General features: G+C 64.9%; 1 protein-coding gene across 8 annotated transcripts in view; it reads left to right on the forward strand.

Annotated features, from left to right (window-relative positions):
* Positions 1-21,872, forward strand: part of EEFSEC (eukaryotic elongation factor, selenocysteine-tRNA specific) — a 195,495-nt gene that overhangs the window by 127,619 nt on the left and 46,004 nt on the right. For 6 of the 8 annotated variants that reach the window (XR_009542668.1, XR_009542669.1, XR_009542671.1 and 3 more), the window contains exon 6: positions 1,138-1,294. Coding sequence is in view for 2 of the 8 variants with exons in the window: in XM_060161003.1 (XP_060016986.1) it covers positions 1,138-1,294; positions 20,540-20,712 (330 nt within the window). In the remaining 6 variants the exon portion in view is untranslated. Of the gene's footprint in view, positions 1-1,137; positions 1,295-20,539; positions 20,940-21,872 lie in introns of those variants that run through there. The other 2 variants (XM_060161003.1, XM_060161005.1) reach the window with 1 other exon arrangement.

Genomic DNA, 21,872 nt, shown 5'->3' on the forward strand with positions numbered 1-21,872 from the left:
CAATCCATCCATTTGGCCCTTGGCCGGATCGTGGCATCTTGGGCAGAAGCAAGATGTTTCTGAGCCTGGCCCCCGGGGGCCCCCAGGAGCAGGTCCCACCACTGGCAGTACGTCCGGCCTCCACGCGGCTGCCCGAGCTGCTGCCTGGTCGGACTCCATGCAGTTGCCCCAGGCCGGCGCACGGGGCCGGGAGGGCAGGAGGAAGCCTCCCCAGTCTCTCCCGTGGCCCCCTAGTGGGACCCGGCATCCTGAGGCCTGGTAGAGCTGGTCTTTACACATGCGTGTGCACACACGCCCCCTCCCCTTCTCTCTGCACAGAGGCCTGGCGCCTTCCTGGCACAGGCCCTGGAGAGGAGCCTGGCAGGTCCAGGGAGGCCTGCGCCTGAGCCGCCAGAGGCCAGGGCTGGCGGGACTCACGCATCGCCTGCCCCGAGCTCAAGCCCTTGGGAGAAGGTTCCAGAGGAACACAGCTCGGGGCGAAGCCAGGGCTGCCCCAGACCAGCTTCCTCACACACACGTGTGCCTCCACTCAGCCTGGGCCTCCACGTGGACAGCCGCGAGCCAGGGGAAACGGGGCTCCAGCAGGGAGAGCCGTGGGGGCACTGCGGAGGTGGGGCCGCGGTCTGCGGGATGGATGTGGACCAGGCCAGGGAGGGGGGCCCTAGGCTGGGACACACGTGCGTGTGGCAGGCGGGACGGCAGAGGCCGGGTTCTTAGAGCCTCCTCGGTGCGGGGGATGCTGGAGAGAGGGTGGGCACCATCCCCTCAGCCTGCAGTGCCGTGAAGGCTTTCCTGAGGAGCGCTGCCAGCTTGGGGACAGGTGGGGCGGGCAGCCGTGCAGAGGCGGGCAGCTGCGGACTCTCGTCACCTCTGCCTGTGGACTCTGTGGCCGTGGACGGGCAGTGCCTCCCCCTCCCATCTGTCAGGTGGGAAGTGCCACGTGGACGAGCCGAGCGCGTCCAGCCAACCAAGTGCCCACAGCCGGCCTGGTGCAGCCCAGGCCCATCTGGTGTCCGTGGGGGGGAGTGGCAAGCGGGCCCGGGCACCACCCGTGACACAGGCGGACCGCCTGGGCAGTGTGGCAGCCCAGCCTTTCCCAGGCACTAACGCTCTCTCCGGGGCTGGGTGTGGGCGCAGGTGATGGACGACTACAGTGTGATCGGCCGCTCGCTGTTCAAGAAGGAGACCAACATCCAGCTCTTCGTGGGGCTCAAGGTGCAGCTGTCCACCGGGGAGCTGGGGGTCATTGCCAGCGCCTTCGGCCAGAGTGGCAAGTTCAAGGTCCACATCCCTGGTGAGTGTGGTCGTTTTTTTCTGCTCACGGGAGCCGTGCAGGGGAGGTGGAGACGGCGCCCAAACGCTGGCCCTCGGCTCAGGGTCTAGGCCCGCCCATGCCAGCACTGCGGGCTCAGCCCGCGTGGCATCATGGCTTCTGGTCCCGCCACCTGTGGCTGGAAAGCCATTGTGCGTCCTGGAGGAGCCTGGTGTGGACCCGGCATCTGGTCCGACCGCCCACTGCACCACCCCGTGACCTGTGCGTGGACGGGACAGTGCTGCTCAAACGGGCGTTTCCGAGGGACACGCTTGGTGAGGGAGGCTGGCATGCGGCCCCGGAGCCAGAGCGTTGCCCAGGACGCGCGTTGCCACCTCCTTTCCTGCCTCCCGCTCGGTTTGAGGTGGGACTTGTCTACGGTGGGGTCGAAGTGCGCGTCTGCTGCTGGGACAGAGCACCCAGGTGTCCTCAGCTCCACCCCTGTCACTCCTCGCAGCCCAGCTTCCTGAGGTCCCGCTGGCCAGGTGTGGTGGCCGTGGTCGGGGCAGACTCAGAGTTGGGCGTCCCAGAGCAGGAACGTGGGAGGAGGCGTGTTCGGGGCCCTGGGTTCTGGGGTGGGGCAGGGGCCGTGGTGATGCTGCTTCGGGCAACTCGAGTTCACATTCCTGCCGTAGGTCAGTGTTGCCTGTTAATAGGTCTGCTTCCTGTTTGTGGCTCTTAAGCTTCTTATTAAATATAACTGGTCAGATTCCTTCATCCCACCCACTCCCACTCCCGCCCTCCACCGACGCTGCTTGTCTTTTCCTGCCATCCCTCCCCTAAAGGATTACTTTTAATCTTTTGGGAGTGCTAATTGTGAAAGAATCTTCAGTAAACCGCACGTCCGGCGCCAGGTGGCGCAGCGGCGGGACTTTTGGCCCAGGTTGGGGACGAGCCAGGTCGGGAGCCCGGGGTTTTGGGGCTGCACACTTGTCGGCCCCCGGAGCAGGGGGCGTCTGGGGGCCCGCAGACCGTGGACGGGGCGGCGTTCAGTGTGGCGTACGGGCCTCCCGCTGGCTCTGCAGGACAGCTGGCCAGAACGGCGACTGAGGAGCCCTCTGGGTGTCCTCCCCTGCCCCACCCGCAGGCCCAGGTGCACTGGGGCCTCTCATCTCGGAGGCAAGGCCCACAGGGCCAAGCCGGGGTGTCAGAGGCCCGTGGCAGGCGGTAGGGAGTGGGGGCAGCGTGGTAAACAGGGACCACTGCTCGGGCCTCGCTGCTCCCATGCGATGGGACGCAGGCCCAGGAATCAGACTTCATCTGGTTCAATTTTTATGGAAAATTTCCTGATTGAAAACTAAAACTGTCTGAACTAAACGAACCCTGCCTCTGGGCTGGGTTTGGCCGTAGTGCCTTGTGACTCCTGCTTGGATTTCTGGAAGGACACTTGGGCCTCGGGGTCAGGAGTCCAAGCTGAGCCGTAATACGGGAGCAGTGTCTTATGGAGCCGTCACTGCTGGCTTCCGAGACAAGGGTCCTGACCCTCGAAACCAGGTGGGCTAGAGGGACGACCCCATCCTGACGCCCAGGGAGCCTTCCCAGAAAGTCCTCAAGGTTGGAAGGCCCCCACGTTCACACAACTGCTCCTTCAAAAGGGTTCTCTCCGTTTGTAAGCCCCGGGGGCCGGAAGCCCTACGAGACGAGTTGGGGACCCACCGGGCAGCGCTGCTGGTTCTCGAGGGTGGTGGGAGGATGTTGCTGGGCAGGGACGGCTCCTCCGGACAGACCTGCCCCTGTCCCGGCACCGCACCGCTGGCGTCGGGTGGCCCTCGGCCGCTGCCTCTGAGCGACCCAGAGTGCCTGCACTGTGCGGCCAGTGCCCCGAAGGGTGTGAGCAAACTAAGCGGGGGCAGGGGGTGGCGTGGAGACGCGGCAGGGGCCGCTCGGGGAGCGGGGCCTGGGGGTCCACCAGAGGCAGGTCTCGAGTAAGAGGCTGACTTCATTTGATTCGCGATTTTAAACGACCCCCTGGAGAATGGTTTAAGGAAGGCTGGAGGGGAAGCGGGACAGCAGAAGTCTGCTGCAGTGCACAAGTGACTGTGAGGTCTGTGTCGTGTGCGTCGGAAGCCCAGGAAGGCTTCCCGGAGGAGGGGACAGTCAGTCAGAATCCTGCCCCATCCGTGGACCGCCTCAGGCCAAGCACGAGGAGGAGGCCGCGCTCCAGGCCTGAGCGTGTGGGCGTGTTTGGGAAGCACAGCAGGAGCAGTGGGAAGGGCCGCAAGCGGGGGCTGCGGAGGGCATGAGGGCCGGGCCTGGGTCACCGAGTCGGGAGCCAGCGTGGTCCTGAGCTTCCCCACGGGGCGGAGCACAGCCTCAGCTCTCAGTGCCCCCACCGGGTGTCACCACACCGTTCTCACGGTGTCCCTGAGGACATGCGCAGCTCTGCACAGCAGACGGGCAGCTCTCTGGTCTGGGCTGCTCGGGGTCCTGCCGGCCCTGCACCGGCCCTAGCCTGGGTCCCGACACCCACGAGGAGAGCCCCGCCCTGTCTCCACAGGTCCAGCTCAGAGACACCATGAGACTGCAGCACCCCCGGGCCGGCGCTGGCCAGGCGTCCAGGGCTCGGGACCAGGTGTTCGCTTGTGTCCCCGTCGCATGTCTTAGGGAGGGAGACTGAGCCTTGGGAACAAGACCCGTAGACAAGCTTAGCAGCGCGGCTGGAGCCCTGCCCACCACCGCCTGGCCTCGTACCCGCTTGGTCCAGCGTGCGGCGAAGCAGTGCTTTGGGCAGACGCCCTGCCCTGTACCTCGCGGCATCGGGAGCACGAGGGCCGGCCCCCGCGGGAGGTGGCCGCAGCCCAGGCGAGCTCTGGAGGAGGTGGGAGTTGGAGCTGGGCCGCTATGGCTCCTCTCAGGCTTCGCACCTGGTCCCGTCTCCAGCTCGGCTGCAGCAGGCCGGGGTGGACAGCCGTGCAAACAAGATCCGGGGAAGCTGTCCGTGGTTTGTTTATTTATTTATTTATATTTGGCTGCGTTGGGTTTTCGTTGCTATGCCCGGGCTTTTCTCTAGTTGCAGTGAGCGGGGGCTACTCTTCGTGGCGGTGCGCAGGCATCTCACCACAGTGGCTTCTCTCGTTGTGGAGCACGGGCTCTAGGCGTGCGGGCTCAGTAGTTGTGGCGCACAGGCTTAGTTGCTCCGCGGCATGTGGGATCTTCCTGGACCAGGGCTCGAACCCGTGTCCCCTGCATTGGTAGGATTCTTAACCACTGCGCCACCAGGGAAGTCCCTGTGGTTTATCTTTAAGAAAGAGGAGTTTAAGCAACAGCCGCTGTCCGGGTGGTGGACAGTGGTCCCTGGATGTGGTCGCTCAGCTGGGGACCCTGCGGGCCGCGCCGCCTCCCCACAGGCCTCCCATGTTCCGAGCCCGCCCAGGAGGGCAGCTCACTGCGTTCAGAGCCTCCATTTCCCTCTGGTGAAATGGGGGTAGTCGTCCAGTTGCGAGGGGCTGTGAGGATCAGGCCAGTGCACAGAGCCACCCTGATGACCTGCCGTGTGTGCGCCCACGGGCTGCGGGCCGAGGCCACCAGGTCCTGCGGTCGGCCACACTCAGCTCCACACAGCACAGCCACGACAGAATCAGGTCGGGCCCCGTATCTGGCCTCCGTTGGTCCAGGCCCTTGATGCGCTGCCTCTTCCTCCTGCTGCAGCCCTCGCCCCGCTTCCCTGAAGGGTACGCGGAGGCTCAGAGGATCTGGACGCCTGGCCCAGCAGACCCTGGAGTCCCCATATGGAAGTGGGTGCTTCTCATGGGCGCTGCTCCACTGAGAGGCTTCTGGAAACCCAGTGAGGAGGGAAAGTGTAAACTCGTCTTGGTGCCAAAGGGAGGGGCCGCAAGGAGTCCTGGCTGTGGGTATTGTCGTGTTCCCATAAATAGGCCTTTGGACAACGGGCATTTGGGCTGCATGTTCCCTCTGAGGTTTAAAATGAAACTGGTTTTCTTTTCCTGTAAAATGTGTGGTCCCCACACACATCCCCAGCCACCCAGTCTGGTTTCCCCGGCGCTCCCAGGAGCGCCCTGCAGAGCCCTTCCCTGGAGGAGGACTCGGGGTGAGGAGGACACCCTGCATCTGGTGGTAGTGTCCCCTGGAAGAGCCCCAGTTTCCCCGCGTGGGGGACGTGGGTGAGAGCAGGTGAAGGCAGCCGCAGCTGACGTTCAAAGTCATCTTTGAAAAGAATCAGAACACCAAGTTGTACATGCCACGTCCTCTCAACCACGTAAAAAGAAGCTTTGCAGAGAAAAGAAAGAAGAAACCAGGTGAAAACATTAACCATGGGACCGTGGGAGACTTCTTCCCTTTTTAGTTTTCTCTTGACACGCAGATTTCATTGAATGAGCCTGGTGCGTCCACAGCTCTGGGCCAAAGGCATGGAGACTCCCCCGCCCTACTCAGATCCCGGGTGCCAGGCCCCGGCTGGGTCCTAAATCCAAGCCCAGACCCAGGGCCCGCCTTCAGCCGCCCTCAGCTGCTCTGTCCCCTGGCGGGCCAACTGTATCGCGGGGGCAGACCCCCCCAGGCCACCACCATCTGACAGACCGTGGGAGGGAGTCTAGGCTTGGAGGCCTTCGCCGGGCCTGAAAGGACGGGTCACCCTGAGCCCCAAGGCCAGGGCCCGTGTTGGGCCCACGCCCCCCGTCCAAGGACTGGCACTGTCCAAGGAAGGCAGGTGGGCTGCACCCCAGCCGGCGGGCGGCTCAGAGGGGAGCGAGGGAGCTCAGTGAGAGGCCGGGGAGGGGCTGGCCGGGCTCGATGCAGGCCGCGAGCACTGAGGGGGTTTGGGCAGAGGAGGCCGGGATCTGAGGCATGTGTAGACGGTGGTCCAGGGAGGCTGCAAACCCCCCGTGGAGCCCCGGAGAGTTCACAGCGGGCTCCGGAGAGCAGGCGGGGCGGGAGCCTCGGGCTGCCCTCTGTCCCCAGCCCCGGGCCGGCTGCCACCCAGCTGCGGGCCGGCTCACTCCGACGGCTGCCTTCTGCCCGGACAGCCCGGCCCACTTCAGCCCCACGGGGGCCTGAAGCCAGCTCTGTCGGCGCAGCGACCCTGAGGTGAGGGGACCCTCCCCAGGCGGTCGATGGCCTCCCCCTAGGTCCTGTCACCGGCTGTCCACGGAGACTCCGGAAAGCAGCTTGGTTGGGAGAAAAGCGGGTTGGAGAGAGTTGAGGGGTGAAAGTCGAGGTTTCAGAAAATCTCTATAAAATGAAAACAGACCATCCGTCTCTCTCACTGGCGTCTCACCCGACAGTGGCCTTTGTGGCTTTCACCCCACCCCGTCCGTGGGTAAGCAGCTCTGAAACCCAGTGCAGAGCCAGCTCCGGCTGCCAGCCACCCACCGCTGCCTCTCCTGGAAGCCAGCCTGATGGAGGGGGACCTTCACCAAGCGCAGGGAGCACTTGGGGTGTCTTTTCTCCCCCAAAAGAATGGCCAACCCTCCTCCCCTTTGGCCATTGAAGCATTTCAAAGCAATTGTAAAAATTATATGAACCCCATCGAAGAACTGTTACAACAATGTTTATACCCAGTATTTGAAACAAAGACAATGATATTATAAATAATTGTAGATGATGAAGATAGGCAAGAAAAAATAACATCATTAAAAGAATTTTACAAGACGGACCGTTCACCAAGACGGATGGAGTAACACAATACGTTAAAAATATCTGCAATTAACATAAACATGGCACAGTGTACAGAAACCATCTGCCGACCAGCCTCACCCTGGGCATGGTCCCTTGTCATCCACATGGGCCGTGCCAGGGCCTCCCCATGGCCCCGGCGAGGGCAGGGCCCCCAGGAAGAGGCCATTGGCGTGTGCCTAGCGGGCCTGGGACCTAGTTCCAGCACGAGGAACCGGGGGCTGAGGAGTATCCTCTTTCCCTGCCCTGACCCCGGCTGAGGTCCGCCCGTCCGTGTCCCCACGGCGCTCACTGCTTCTCCATCACGGCTCTCAGACACTGTGCTGTTTCCCAGGGGGTCCCAGCGGTGAGTCTCTGCAAGCCTCTGGCCTGTCTCGGGCGGCGTGTGCGGTGGCAGCACCTAGGGCCACACGACAGCTCTCACCCTATCCCCGGTGGGTCCCCTGTGCCTCTTTCTCTTTCTTTTAATCAGTATTTGATTTTGTTTTTAACCTGGGAAAACTTTGGCCGCACAGAAGAGACACCCCTGAAAGCAGCAAGATCAAACAGACGTGAATGTCCCCTCACATGCTCAAGCGTCTCTGTCTCTCTCTGTCTCTCTCTCAAACACTAGAATCCGGCAGACGACGCGAGGGCCCCACCGCTCTCCCACAGGTGACACCCCCTCCCCGTGCATCCCTGTACTCTCCCTGCCTGAGGTTGTGTCCCTAACAGAGGTGGCGTTGCTGCGGTTTCAGTGGCTCCGTTTTTGGTCTCGCACTGACCCAGGGGTGCTAGAGCCCTTGCTGCTTCCGTTTCAGAACCTGCGCCCCCGGCGGGGTCCTAGTTGACTCACCTGACTGCAGCCCGGGCAACTGTCACCTGTGTGAGCACGGGTGGGTTGTTTCCACGTCTCCCTGCTTCACAGCGTTTCCCCGGGTGGGCACCAGGAGGCCTGCTTGTCTCGTCCTGGAATGGAGTGAGGCCCTGCCCGCCTCTCCTCCACCCTCATCCCTCCAGCCCGCGCCTCCCCCATGGCCCGTCTCTTGCCACTCAAAGGATGCAGCCGTTGGGCTTTCAGAGCAGCTTGTCCTCGGCCTGGTTTCTTGGCGGCCCAGGGTCAGCCCTAAGTATCAGGCTTCTGCGGGAATCCTCCCCTGCAGAGCAGAGCCGGGGGTGAAGCGAAACCCCAGCGTTTGATCAGAAACTGGGCCCCTGGTTTGCTCTGTCCGATTCTGCAGGCAGCCACTTCCCATCTGTAACTTGGAGTAAGGTCCCCAGGAGGTCATGTCACAGTCTTGAGGCTGTCACGTTCCCTCAGGAGGGGGAGTGTGCGAGGACGGATGAGCAGGCATCTGGAAGCGCCTGCGTGTGCCTTGTTCTGACGCCCCGCCCCTGCCCAGGGGCCCGTCTCTTCTGTGGTCCAGGACTGGAAATTGGCCCCTGGGCTGGGCCTTGCCCCCGGTGGTGGGTGATTTCTCTGAGGCAGGATGGGCGGCCCAGGGCCAGTGGGGACCTCGGAGGAGCCACCCGCGTCCGGCTCCTTCACACGCCACTCCCCGCCCCGTGCTGCGCCCTCGGCTCAGCTCGGTGGGGACGCAGGGGCAGGAGAAGTTGCTGCTCCCTGCCCTTCCGGGCTCCGTACCTCCAGACAGGCCGGGAGCTGGGGAGGACGCGGGCAGGTGACAGGGAAGGCGCAGCTTCCTCGGCCTGGAGGAGCCCGGAGCACTTGTGAGGAAGCAGCATCGTGTGAGACCGGCCCGTGATCCACAGTCACCGGGGTGGCCGGGGGTGGGGGCAGGTGCGTGCAAACGCCCTGTGGGAGATGCAGCGGGAGAGGTCGGCGGGGCCTTTGTCCCCTACCTCAGGACAGGGGAAGCCACTAGAGCCAGGCTGAGCTTATGACTCTGCAGCCATTGCCTGGCTCACCTTAGGCAAGGCCCTTGCATGTCAGTTTTTTCCTCTGAAACGGGGCTCCCGACACCCACTTCCCGGATTATGAAGAATAACAAACCTGGCAGTCTTTGGCCTTCCAGTGGCCCCTGGGGCTGCCAGAGGAGAGACATTGGAAGCTGCCTTCAAACTGCTGGACCTTGAGGTGACCCTCCTGGGAAAACGGGGTGCAACCTCCCCGCCACACAGAGTCCACAGGAGGACCTGGGGCCTTGCCTGCCAAGGGCAGACACTGCAGCCGCCAGCAGGGCCCGCGGCACAGGAGGAGGGCGCGTGCCAAAGCTGAGGTGTGCAGGCTGGTCCCCGGTCGGGGTCCTCTCCCCGCAGCCCCAGGCCCACCTGAGAGCCCCGGGCCAGCGGGAGCTGCATGGGCCGTACATCTGTGCAGGTGTGTCTGAGCGTGTGTCCACGAATGTGTGCCTGTGCCCGCGAGTGTGAGTCTGTGCCCGTGAGTGCTTGTGTGTGTGTTGTGTTTTCACAGAAGGGGGGTGAGTGAGAGGCCAGCTTCCTGACAGGGCAGTTGTAAAACATTCATAAAACTTTTATTGGACTTGCCACCCTTCCAGATAAATATTTTTCGATTTTATGGGCTTGTTTTAGGGCCCTGAGCTTAATCATGGCTTTGTAGCCGCCTTTAAAAAAATTAAATATTGTTTTGGCAAAGGGAGCCCCCTCCCCCCACCCCACCAAAGGCAGCCGCTCTCTGAGCTCATAAATTCCTGCCGCTCTCAACTCCTGCCCTCTCTCCCTCCGTACCCTCACAGCCACACTAGGATGAACCTAGAAAACGAGGGAAGAGGGAGAGAGAAAAAATAACTGTTATTTTTTTCCCGCTGCCGCCCCAGCCTAACGCTGGAGGGTCGTCGGTCCAGCCCATAGCGTCCACAGGAGGAAGCCAGCGAGGGGTCCGACGGGACCCCTGCTGCCTCCTGAGGGCCACTGCCTGTCCTGGAGACGGGGATGGGTTTGCATAGCCCCCAGCTCCTCCCCAGCTCCCTCCTGCCCCACGTGGGTCCTGAGCAAAGCCCCCTCTCCCGCCCCCCGCCCCAGGACTCAGCACATCACCCGTCGCTGTGCTGCACCTCCTGCGCTCATGCCTCTGTCCTTCACGTGTCGGTTGTAAGTGTGTGCCCTGGCAGAGGTAACCCGTACACGGCTGTGTCCCCACACCTAGAGCAGGGCCTGGTGCTGTCACGCGTGCCCGGTGGACACCCCAGCGGTGGTGATCGTGGTGTGATAAGTGGTTCATGCTGTGTAGACTTGCTTTGTGCTGGACACCGTCCGAAGCATTGTGTCATGTTAACTCGCATGCGCGTTACGACAACCTTGTGGAGTGCATTGTACTGTTGCCCCATTTTTTTGGATGAGGAGACAGGCACCGAGAGGCAGAACGCTCGCGTGAAGCCACACCGCTGATCCGTGCGCAGCCGGGCTCTTGGCCGTTCCTACTGATTCCGGGGGGGACCAAGAGGGAGAGCCTGTGCCCTTCCAGGCGCTGCAGCCTGGACCGAGCCCTGTCCGGTGGGCACAGCCAGCACTGGAGCCCGGCCCTGGGCCTGGGGGGCTGGGGCAGTGGCTGAAGCTCAGATGCCTACCCTGCCGGGTCACCAACTCGGGTGCCTCCAGGGACGGGCGGGTGACAGAAATGAGTGGAGCCAACGGGCCCGGCACAGGCCACGGAGGAGCTGTCACGGCCGCCCCCCCACTGCCGCGGCGTGGGAACGTGAGGGTAGGTCCTCTGGCTTTTCGGGACAAGCTAGTAACGCAGAACCGTGTGTCCAGCGTCCTGAACCTGAAGGTTGGTGAGTCGCTCATGTATTTCAGAAATGCCGTGGGCACAGAGACGCGTCCGCCAGGCCTAGCTAGGGAGGAAGCCTTCTCAGAGGAGGCGGCCCTGAACTCAGCCTTGAAGGGGGCGGGGGAGATGGCCTGGGGAAGGCTGTCCCAGGCGGAAGGAACGTTGGCTCTGCTCGGGAGGGCGCGCTCCTGCGGCCCAAAGCAGGGGCTGGGGGGACACTGGGGGGTGGCGTGCGGGACGCCTGGACGCCTGAGGAGGCCGGGGTTCCCCCGAGGGGCGGCGGACGGAGTCCGATGGAGCCCCCAGAAGACCTCCTGGGCCGCCTTGCGAGGGGCAGGGGCAGAAGTGATTGGGGGGCCTGGTTCCAGGAGGAAGGGGTGACCCAGGGTGGAGAGGCAGAGACAGGCACGAAGGCCAGGCCAGACCAGACACAGGAGCACGTCTGTGTGCTCAGAGCAGCGCATGGCGCTCACCCCCTGGTACGGGCAGGGTACTGGGCCCCTGGCATTTAAGACCCCTCGAGCTTTACTGGAAAAAGCAGAGAGGAGGAAGCCTTGCTTCCAGGGCTGGGGAGGCAGGGCACGTCCACGGAGCCCGTCCGCTCCAGGCTCCCTGAGGCCACTCGCCGCCTCTTCCAGGGAGGGGCTGCTCCCTGCTCGTGCGGCCCACTTCCCATCATGGACACTGGGATCTGGGGGCCGTCCCCAGGTGCCCAGTGGAGCTGCCTCTCCTGAGCCGGCGATCCACCCGCCCCGGCTGACGGTGGTGCAGGGCCAGCCGTCCTTGGGTACACGTGCTGCGATCCGCATGTGTCATACTGGTGCAGAGACAGCCACGGACACCAGCTCAGGTCCCCTGGCACTGTCCTCCCCACCCGGGGCCAGGCCCCTGAGGGCAGAGAGACGCCTGGTTGGAGCTGCTCTGAGCTGAGGTTGGGCCCTCCTCAGACTCGGGGACAGGCTCCCACAGGTAGCATACGCCCTGCCCCCTAGCCGCAACGAGAGAGCTGAGCCACAGACAGACTAAATCCCGCCCAGGGCAGAGCCTGGGAGGGCGTTTTGGAAGGAGGGGGACACATGCCGGTGGGTGAGGGTCCACGCCAGCCCATCAGCAGTTGCGGGGGGCAGTGCCGAGCCAGGCGGGTGCTCCGTCCCCATTGCGCCTTCAGGGAGCCCCGGGACAAGGACGGTGCACATTGCGGGGAGGGGAAGGAGCAGAATGCGGTGAGAATCAGGCAGTGATGCCGCCTGCAGCACCTGCTCTGTGCCTGGCCCTGCACTGCGGGCTGGGGACCCACGTGGCCACGTGGGCGTGAGGGCTGCCATGGAGGGAGCCGGCGCAGGGCTCTCCCGCTGGTACCTGGTGGACACATGGCAGACGGCTGTCGAACGGATGACGTAGCGATGCAGCAGCGTCGAGCCAGCCTCGGCGGCGCGCTGGTGTTGGTGGGTCGGGGGGCAGTCAGCCCTCACACCTGCCTCCCCTGAGCCCGCCAGGCGCTCGCAGGCCCGGCTCTGCCTGTGAGGGGCTGTGCCTGCGCTCGCGGTCCCGCGTGCCCGTGCGGGGGGGCAGCCGCGCTCGCCCCGGCTGCAGGCTGCAGGTCAGGGAGCGGTAAACTGCCGGAGCCTGCGGCTGTTGAAGCAAGAGTGTGGATGGGGACCAGAGGCTCGCCCCCCGCCCTTCCCTGTCACCGGAGAGGACCGCCAGCCCTGGCGCCGCCGCTCCCAGCGCACTGGAAACGGGGCTGATATGTAATCACGCTGCCGCACACGGGCCCTGGGAGGCGACTGCTCCCCGGACCTTTGTGCCCCTTCGTGATTCTGGGTGAGGGCTTTTTTCCTGAGTCATAAAAAGGACATTTTTAATATGTGGAATTTTTTTTTTTAAGAAAAGCACTATGAGGAAGACTTTTATTGTCCATAAGCTCTACGTTTTACACCAGTTATCTTGGTTTCTGCCCTCGGTATTTTAATTGAAGATTAACTGCTGCTAAAGAGTGTACGCATTTAGGGAGTGTTTGCAGTGTTAAAATTCAGCTTCCTCACTGTGGGGACAGTGTCCTTGGGGCCACCGGGACCGTGCCCTCCCTCGCCAGCCTCCAGGGGAGGTCCGTGGAGGAGGCCCCGGCAGGGGGGGTGAGTCCTTGCAGTCCGTGGGGGCAGGTCGGGCGTCCAGGAGCAGCGTGGGCTCCTGAAGGCAGGGCCCTCACGTACCTTAGCCCCGAATCCCTCGTCCCGAGCCAGGAGGACGCCTCTGCTGAGAGCAGGCCGGTAAGGCCACCGCGTCCGCACCGGGCTGTGGGCTCGGAGCTGCGTCCCCGAATCCTGAGGGCTTAGGTCACTTCTCTGCCGCTAGCCGCGCGACCTTGGGTGAGTCCTTCACAGCCCCGGGCCTCAGCTTCCGCCTGTGGATGGTGGCACGGAGGACGGCGCACCTTCCTCGTGAGAGGCGAGGCACGCAAAGTGCTTCTCTCCTCCTTCCTGGGCCGGGCTCTGGGATCCAGGCTCTGCCCTGGGAGAGCCTTGGTCGGTTAGGGGTGAGGTCGCAGGCCAGGCCCAGGCCCGGGTGCAGGCCCTGGAGCTCAGCCCACTGCGTCTTGGCTGTGACCTCGCGCTCGCTGCTGACGACCTCGTGCCGGCAGTCCCCCCGGGACACGGTGTGAGGTCGAGGGCCCTCCTGTCCTGAGGCAGTGGGAGCAGTGCCTGCACGTGGTTGGGGCCCATGGACGTTAGCCAGGGTCACTGTCGGGGTCCTCGTGACCGTGGAGAGCTGGCTGTGCCCATCCTCTGGCCGTCTGCGCCAGGTGTGCCTCACGGAAGATGGTCTCTGCCCTTCACACCCACCGTGGAGTCCACCTTCAGCATCTGTGGGCAGTGTGCGAGGAGTCCCAGCAGTCCCGTTGAGACCCAGAGCACGGAGGCACTGCGGCCTCGTCCCTGGAAGTACCTGGAGACAGTCCCCATGGGGCCGGCCCACGCTGCCCGGGCAGGGCACCCCCAGTCGTTCCCCTGCCTTGTGCCCTTTCCTCCCCACCCCTGTGCCCCGCCCGGCCCTTCAGCTGTGTACCCAGCGAGAAGCAGCAGGGTGCTGGGCTGGCCAGGCCCGAGCCAGGCGGCGGAGGGCGTGGCTTTGTAAGGCCATGGGCCTGACTAGCTGTGTGACCTGGACAGTCACCTCCCGTGCCTGGAAAGGACTTCTGGAGGCTTGCAGGAGACGCTGAACGCTCCTGGCTGGGCGGCGTGTTGAGGAGAGCGCCAGCTAAGTGGTTGCGGTGACGGTGGTGGCAGGGGCGACCTGGCCGGGCCCAGGCCCCGTGCTCCAGGCGGCCTTCCCCGCCCAGAGACTTGGTCAGACCTCAGCCCGAGGGCTAGCCGGAAGGGCTCCCCCGAGCACTGCCACTGAGGCAGGGCAGCGCCGGCCTCGGGTCGCGGTCAGCAGGGTCCCACCCTGCCCGGACAGCCCTCGCTCCTGGGGCTCGTAGCCCATCCCCTGTGGGCAGTCGCCACCCCCGGGACCGTCTGCTCGCACCTGTCCAGCGTCCAGGTCCCCACGTGCCGAGGGGGCCAGCGCGTTCTGCCTCCCCCAGTGCCTGGCTCAGCTGTCAGCTGTGGGAGGGTGACGGGAGCCAGGCGGACAGGTGGGTGGCTCTGATTCCCGGGGCGTGGGCGCTGCCGGGGCCCTGCCCTGGCAGATGAGACAGGGCAGGTGTGCCAGGTGGCCCGGGTCCCCCTTCCTGGAAATGCTGGCATGGCTGCAGGCTGCACCCCGTCTCCTGGGCACACAGGTTCTGGACGTGGGACAGTGTAGGGGGCCTCAGTGGTCCTGGAGGAGGGAGGCCTGGAAGGTCAGAGGAGCCAGAGCCATACGCTAAGCTCCGCTGAGACGCGAGCAGGGGTGGGGTTTGCCAGGTGGACGGGCCTCGTGGACACCTCAGGCTGAGGGGGCACCGGTGCAGAGCCAGGGCGGGGCGGGGGCGCGTGGGTGAGTGAGGAAGCACGGGGTGTGCCGGAGGCGCTTGGCGAGGGCCTGGTTAGAGGAATTTGGACACCTGCCTGAGGAACGGCTGGAGGTTTCTGAGCCGAGAGGGATGATCAGGTCTTTGTTCTGGAAGGATCTCTGGCAGCCGACCCAAGGCCAGATCAGAAGAGAGAGCTGGCAAGAGGGCCTGGAGGCTCCTGCCAGGAGGCCAGTGCAGGGCCTGCTCCTGCGGGGCCTGTGGGGTGCCGAGGCAGGGGTCCTGGGGGTGCCGCGCCCCGGGAGCAGCCCTGGGAGAGAGGTGGTGAGCCCGGGCTGCCCCGAGCACCCGCCCCAGTGGCCCCCCGCCCCCCAGCCACCTGAGGGGGTGTGGCCCCAGCCCGAGGAGCAGTGGGAGCCGACGCTGGGCGGCGTGGGGCTCGTCACAACCCCCAGCAGCCCCGCACCAGCTGCACCCCTTCCAAGTGACAAGGGATGCTCCCGTGCCCGGGCCGTCACCCTGTAGGTGAGCCTCTGATTCTCAGACCAAGTCATTTCCTGTTTCAGAATCGCTTTGTTTCTTGCCTTAAAACAAAATCCTTCCTTCCACACAACGCCCTGGTTTTCACTCCCCGCACGCCCCCAGTCTCCAAAGCCTCGGCTGCCTTATAATTTCAATTTACATGGTGTGGGAAAGATTTTTGCAAAGGGCCCTTTTTTGTTTTTGAAGAATTCATCATTGCCGCTAAGAAGCTTAATATAAATTAAAGGAGGAATTAAGCAACATTAAGACATCAAAATGGGGGTGCGGGCGCCCACCGCCTCGTCTCCGCCCATCAAAGGGGCCGCGTGGAGCCCGTGGAGTGTGCGCTGAAGGCCTCAGACGGGGCCAGCTCCAAGGAAGGGCCTGTCTGTCGCCCGCCTCTCCTAATTCCCTTTGTTGCGGGGACAGCGGAGCACACGTCTGATAGAAACTTAATCACCTTATCTTTTTAAAGCAAATTGCATCTCTGTTTACATATGGGATCCATAGCAGGAAGAGAAAGGAGGGAAAACCAGGCAGCTGTCCCCCCCCAGCCAGCCACGCTCCAGGCTCCCGAGGATGAGACGAAAAGCCAGGCCCGCAAAGCCACGGCAGGGGTTCCAAAGCTGCCGTCACCCCAGAAGACCCCAAAGTTCAGGAGGGTCAGCAGGAAGGGAGCCGACCGGTGCCCTGGCTGCCCAAGTGGCCAGTCCTTCTCTGCCCGAGCGGCCAGTCCTCGCGCCAGCTCTGGTCGCCAGCCCGGCTCTCCCTAACCCGCTAGGCCTGCCCCGTACCGCACTTGCCTCTGGGCGTGTCGCTGAAAACCAGGCTGCCTGTCCTCCTCGGGCCTCTCCGCCGTGCCGGCTCCATCAGAGCCAGGCTCAGCCCAGGCCCAGTTCGAGGGACCTCAGCCACACTGCCCCCAGGGCGGGCATCCAGTCCAGAGTCGGCTGTGGCTGAATTCAAGGCCCTTCCCGACCATCCAGCCCCCAGCCCAGCTGCTGGCTGTGCCCCTCTGTGCCCCTCAGCCACCCGTCATCCCCGGGATGCCGACCCCCCAAAGGGCCCCCCTGTGCCCCGGCTGCCTCCCCGCCCCGCACTTCTGCTCTCTCCAAGGCTGCGAGCTGCGGGAGGGGGTGTGCTGGAATGGCGGGAGCTGGCCCAGCTCTGAGGGGCCACCGCGGGGGCCGGTGACCCCGAGCTGCCTGCAGGGCTCGGTTCCCCCCGGAGGGTGCAAGCCGCCCACCAGCGTGGAGGCCGCTCTTCCAGTCGGGCCCCAGCATGAAAGCGAGGCCAGCAGTTGGGGGCAATCTGCCGGCTTTGATGGCCGTGTCAGGGCGGCACCCACGGCCAGGGCTTGGGAAACAGCGCGCTGCCCGCATTCTTCCCTGATTACCCGAGCCCCAGCCAGGGCCCAGCAGCCTCCAGCCCATTGTGCCTTTGTGTGGAGCTGGCGCTCGGTGAGAAAGGCCAGCCCGGCCCTGGGAGAGTGTCCCCAAGGGAAGCCACGGGTAGCAGCGTCACCCCCAGGGTCACGCCAGCCCTCCCCACCACATCCCGGGGTCTGGGCTGGTCGGGGGGGGTGGAGCGGGGCCGCTGGGCTCCAAGAATCCTGAGGGTTAGGGAGAAAAAGCAGGGACGCCTGTGAGCCCCGTGGGATCACGGGGACAGCGTGAACTTGAAACCTGCAGCAACTCTACCCTCATGCCCACCCCACCAGGCTCCAGGTCACGTGGGGCAGGGGGCCTGCTCTCTAGACCCAGCTTCTCCCTGGGCCGCAGGCATGCAGACGAGTTTTTCTGGTCCTGGAGGCACAGCTCTGCTGGTGGGTTTCCCTTCCTCGCCCTGCACACCCACTCGAGACCCCACTCATTCTCTGCGTCTTCGTCCAGCAAATCCTCCCTGTCCCCGCAGGCCAGGCCCTGTGCCTGGGCCCTAACTCCCACACAGGCCGCTGGGGAGCAGACACAAAGCAAAACTCCTGCGAAATGGGGCTCCAGCAGCGATCCCGCCAGCCAGGGCAGGGGCGGGGAAGCCTTCCCGTGGGGCAGTGGCTGAGTAGGAGTTGGCCAGACAGAGAGGGCCGGGGAGAGTGTTCCAGGTAAACGGAGCGGGTTCAGAGGCTCTGCTTTATGTCTGCTGGCTGGAGCAGGGAGCCCGTGATGTGGCAGAGTATACAGGGAGGCACCCGCTGGGTGACACTCAGGACCTTGGATGCCAAGTAAGAGGAGAGACTCTGTCCCGTGGGTGGAACCAAGCCGGGACAGCCACACGTGCCTCAGCGCGGCCCCTCCGCCCCTGGGGGTGGGACTAGGGAGAAGACCAGCACAGTGGTCCCCCAGGGCAGCGCCGCGGAGGCCTCCTGTGCGGGGCCGGGCGGCAGGGATGCAGAGCAGGGATGCTTGCTGCAACGGCGGCGGCAGAATCCGCGGCCTCCCTGGGGGCGAGCAAGGGCCTGAGACCCTCCCTGTCTGGGCTCCCACGGGCCCAGCACACGGGGTGCCTCGTGGACACGGTTAGCCCAGAGCCCCGGCCCTGCAGCCCCACCAGCACGTGGCCGTATGTGCTCTCTGTTCTCGAGCACCATGCCCACCCCACCCAGGACTTGGCGCTCAGCCTCTCTGCCTGCAGACCCTCACCCGGCATCTCCATGTGGCCGGCCCCTGATCTCCAGCCCCAGGTCCCCCCGGTCCCGCCCCGGTTCTTCCTGGAGAAGCTAGCCCTCGGCGTTATTTCCCTGGTGGCCCTGGTGGCTGTCTGCCTACCTTGCTGCCTCGTTTACTGCCTGCCCCTTCTCGGGCCAAAGTCTGGCGGGCAGGCCCACCATCGTCTCCCAGGCCTGGAGAATTCTGTGCAGGTTTTCAGGCAATGACCACCCGACACCCTGACCTGCCCTCGCTTCACACCACTTGCCGCTTGGCTGAGGGGAAAGGCCACCACACAACAAGGTGGCCCCCAGTGGTATCGCCACGCATCCCCACAGCCTGGCTGCCCCAGCAGACGGTCTCCGCTGGTCGGCATTCAGGCCACCCCACAACGGAGCAGAGGGAAACAAGGCGGCCATCTCAGAAAAACAATTAAATGGCCTCGTCCTCGCCAGCGCCAGATAGATTTTCCAGCTCTGCCTGCTTTGGGCCGCGCGAGGTATGCGCTCTGTGTAACGAGAGCCATCGCGGGCGAGATGGACCGCCGATTGGGCCACGCCTGTCTCCCCAGCCCGGCGCAGACGCCGGGGAGCCCCGCGCCTCTTCAGCCATCAGACCTCCTGGCACCAGAGGGGGACGGGCTGCCCGTGCATTTGTCAGGGTCTGGTGCCAGCCGCCTCCTTGCAGAAGGAAGGCCGGGGAGTCAGACGTACCTGCAGGACTGGCACTGGCCTGAGGGCTGCCCCGGGGCCTTTCCCACGCCCCACGCCCGACCCCAGCGGCGGGCGTGGGGCCTTCGATCTGACACCAGGCTGCCCAGCAGGAGGGAGGCTCCCCTTGGCCCCAGCATCCTGGAGCCCCGTCCGCCGAGAGCCCCGCCTCCCCAGGGAACGCAGGCTTTGAGGTGGGCGGTGGAGAGGGAGACCAAGTCCCTCATGCAGCGAGCAGGGCCGTCCCCGCTGACTCTGCGGTTGTCCCTTGAGCCAGCCTCCTGGTCACCTTTCTAAACATCCAGCAGCTGCAGGGCAATACCCAGTGCTCTCCCGGGCTTGCTTCCTCTGCAGAGCCGTTGTCCAGAGCCCGTTTCGGGTGGACACCCCGAGCGATGGGCTGGGTGGCGGCAGCCCACATTTGCCACCAGATGTGGACCAGAGTTCAAATCCTGGCTCTTCCCAGCTGACTGTGGGGCCTCACATGAGGCACCGCCCTCCTCAGGGCTCCGTTCTCCTCAAGTGCGTGGAGGGCCCGGGGGACGGGACGGCCAGGATCCTCCCTGCACTGAAGCGCGACGTGAGCTTCCGCTGGCCCCTCTTCTTGGGAGCAAGCCAGCGCCCAGGCGAGACTGGGCCCGGGAGGACACCCCTCACATGACGGCAAAGGCACAGTAGGTGCACCGGGTGTGCAGGGGGCGGTCCACCGCCTCGTGCCCATCCCAACTTCCCACCGGCTCCGGACGCCCAGCCGTTAGGTCTCCTGGCCAGTGGAGCCTCTGTGTGTGGATTAGAAGTGAGTGCCCTCTCTGGGGACACAGCGGCCTGCCAGGACCCTCGTTTGGTGAGCGGGTGTGGGCTGGTGCCCCTCACTAGGGTGTGGAGTCTGCACACCACCTGGTCCATCCAGGCTCACCCTCACCCCAGCCCTGCCAGCCTGCTCCCAGCAGGGTTGTGGGACTCACAGAGGGGGAGCGGCTTGTTCTGGGGCGCCCGCTGGTGCAGAGCTAGTCTGGGGCCTGGCCAGAGCCTCGGCCCATATGCTCGGGGTAACCAAGTAGCCTCACCCTGGCCGGCAGCCCACGGAGAGACTGCCTCGTGCTGCCCCCAAGCAGACGCCTCGTGAAGACAAGCCCCAGAGAAAGGGGCACCGCAGCCTGGTGTTGGACGCGGGGAAGGGCGTCCCAGGCAGGAGGAACAGCATAGACAGAGGGGAGTCCGGGGACGGCCGTGGGTTCCTCAGGGCTGCCGGGAAAGCACGAAAGCAGTGGACGACGGGGCTGGAAGGGTCGGGTGGGCGTTAGGGTGTCAGCAGGAAGCAGGCTTCTGCTCAGTCGTTCGGCTGGAGGGAGTGGACAGAGGGTCTGTACCGAGGCACGGGTGCTAAAAGGAGCCAGTGAGCCGTGGGGGCCGCTCCACCCCCGCCCGGGGTTAGGGGGACAGCGTCTGCCAGCGCCCAGGGAGGAGGACCCCAACAGGAGCTGTGGCCAAAGAGTGGGACCGTCGCCCCACTTCTCCCTCCCTCCGCCCTCCGATCCACTGAGGTCCTTCGGCAGAACCGTGGTGCCGTCTGCAGAGGTCACCACCCGGGCACACAGCAGGGCGGGGAGAGCATCTCCAGGGGCTGTTGGAGAGTGCCGAGCCCGGGGGGGCCTCAAGTGCCAAGTCTCGGGGTTGAGACTTAGGATGAATGCGCCGGGAACGGCGGGGCCGCTTAGAGCACAGAGAGTGGGGCGGCCCACGGGGGCCTGAGTGCTGGGTGTGTGGGCGGGCAGGGGACCGGGAGAGCCAGGTGGGAGCCATGCTGAGCTCCAAGCCAGCCGGGCTGGTGGCGTGGACCAGTGCGGCGAGGGGCCCGGAATGCTGGTTGGGGAGGCAGGGGGGCGAGCCCAAGGTGGCACTGGGGTCCCGGCTCCGCCACAGAGGGTGTAGGGCGTTGCTGAGTCGTGGGGCACGATGGAGCTGGGCCAGCACACGTGCCGTCTATGGTGGCGGGTGGCAGAGTGACAGGCTCTCCCTCTGTGCCTCACGCAGGTGGCCTCAGCCCCGAGTCCAAGAAGATCTTGACACCCACCCTCAAGAAGCGGGGCCGCGCCGGCCGAGGGGAGGAGGCCGGGCAGCCAGAGCCCGTCCAGCACGTGGGTCTCAGTTTGTCTTTCAAGCGCTACGTCTTCGACACCCACAAGCGCATGGTCCAGTCTCCCTGAGTGCCCGCCGGCCGCCCCAGGGCACCTTGCCCAGGCCCGGGGGCCACAGTGCCACATGTGCCTCCACCTCCAGGCTCTCCCCGGAGCCCCCGCACCCCCCCGCCAGGGGACAGCACCGTGCAGGAATGGGCTTCGGCTCCACAGCTGGTGGCCGGTGTCCCCCAGGCTGCCCGGCTGGCGGCCAGCGCTTGGCAGTCGCCAATAAATGCCCCGTGGTGCCGCCCGTTCTGCTGGTCTCTGATTTCCTGGGGTCCCCCCACCCTCCCAGATCTGTTCCCAAGGGCGATGTCGGGAATTGCCAGGGCTCCTGCCGAAAGCAGGGCTAGGGGAGGAACCCGTTGGGCTGAGGGGGTCCACAAAGTGTCAGGCCCTTAGGTCAGGCTCGGTGGCCCCTCGGGTCTCCTGGGCCTTGAGAGAGTCCGGGAGTCCTTGGGCAGCCGAGTCCAGGAAGGGCGCCCAGGGGTGTCTGGGAGCAGCGGGTGCCAGGCCGGTGCTTCGGGGCAGAAGGCAGGCTGGGGGGTTTGGCCCTGCATCCCAACACCAGGAGTCCCCAGGCCTTGTGCCGAGCCCCTGCAGCCGGGCCCCTCTCGAGCCCAGCAAGCCCCGCCCTGGCTCCTCTGCCCCCTGCAGCCCGACCTGGCCATACTCAGAAAAGGGTGAAGTGGCAGAGCTGACGGGCTGAGGGGGTATCAGAGCTTCTAAAGACATTTGCAGGATGAACACATGTTCCAGAGTCCCTTTATTTGGCCTCCAGGTGGACGCAGAGGCCTCCCTTTTACCCTGGTAATCGGTGTATTATGCTTTAATTTGCAACAATGGCATTAAAAATATTAACAGGGATGGGTCATAATCAGACGACTTGGGCCTGGTAAGCCCTGGAGCCAAGGGCCCCGGGCAGAGGAGGATGCTGTGGACCCGCCGGGCCTGTGCGTGGTGGCCGTGCTGGGCAGCGGGCAGGCCTAATCCAGCGCCAGCATGGGTGCCGGCAACAGTGGTGGCAGCCACCCCACGGCAGCCCTCACAGGGTCCCGGACGTCAGGCCAGGCAGCCGTCAGGGCGACAGCTGCGGGCTAGGTGGGCAGGGACAGTCGGGGCCTGGCCCCCATCCCCCCAGAGCTGGGAATGGGGCGGGGCCGCTGGCGCTGCTGCAGCACCGTCAG

The sequence above is a fragment of the Lagenorhynchus albirostris genome, chromosome 10, assembly GCF_949774975.1.
Source record: "Lagenorhynchus albirostris chromosome 10, mLagAlb1.1, whole genome shotgun sequence".
NCBI classification, from domain to species: domain Eukaryota; kingdom Metazoa; phylum Chordata; class Mammalia; order Artiodactyla; family Delphinidae; genus Lagenorhynchus; species Lagenorhynchus albirostris.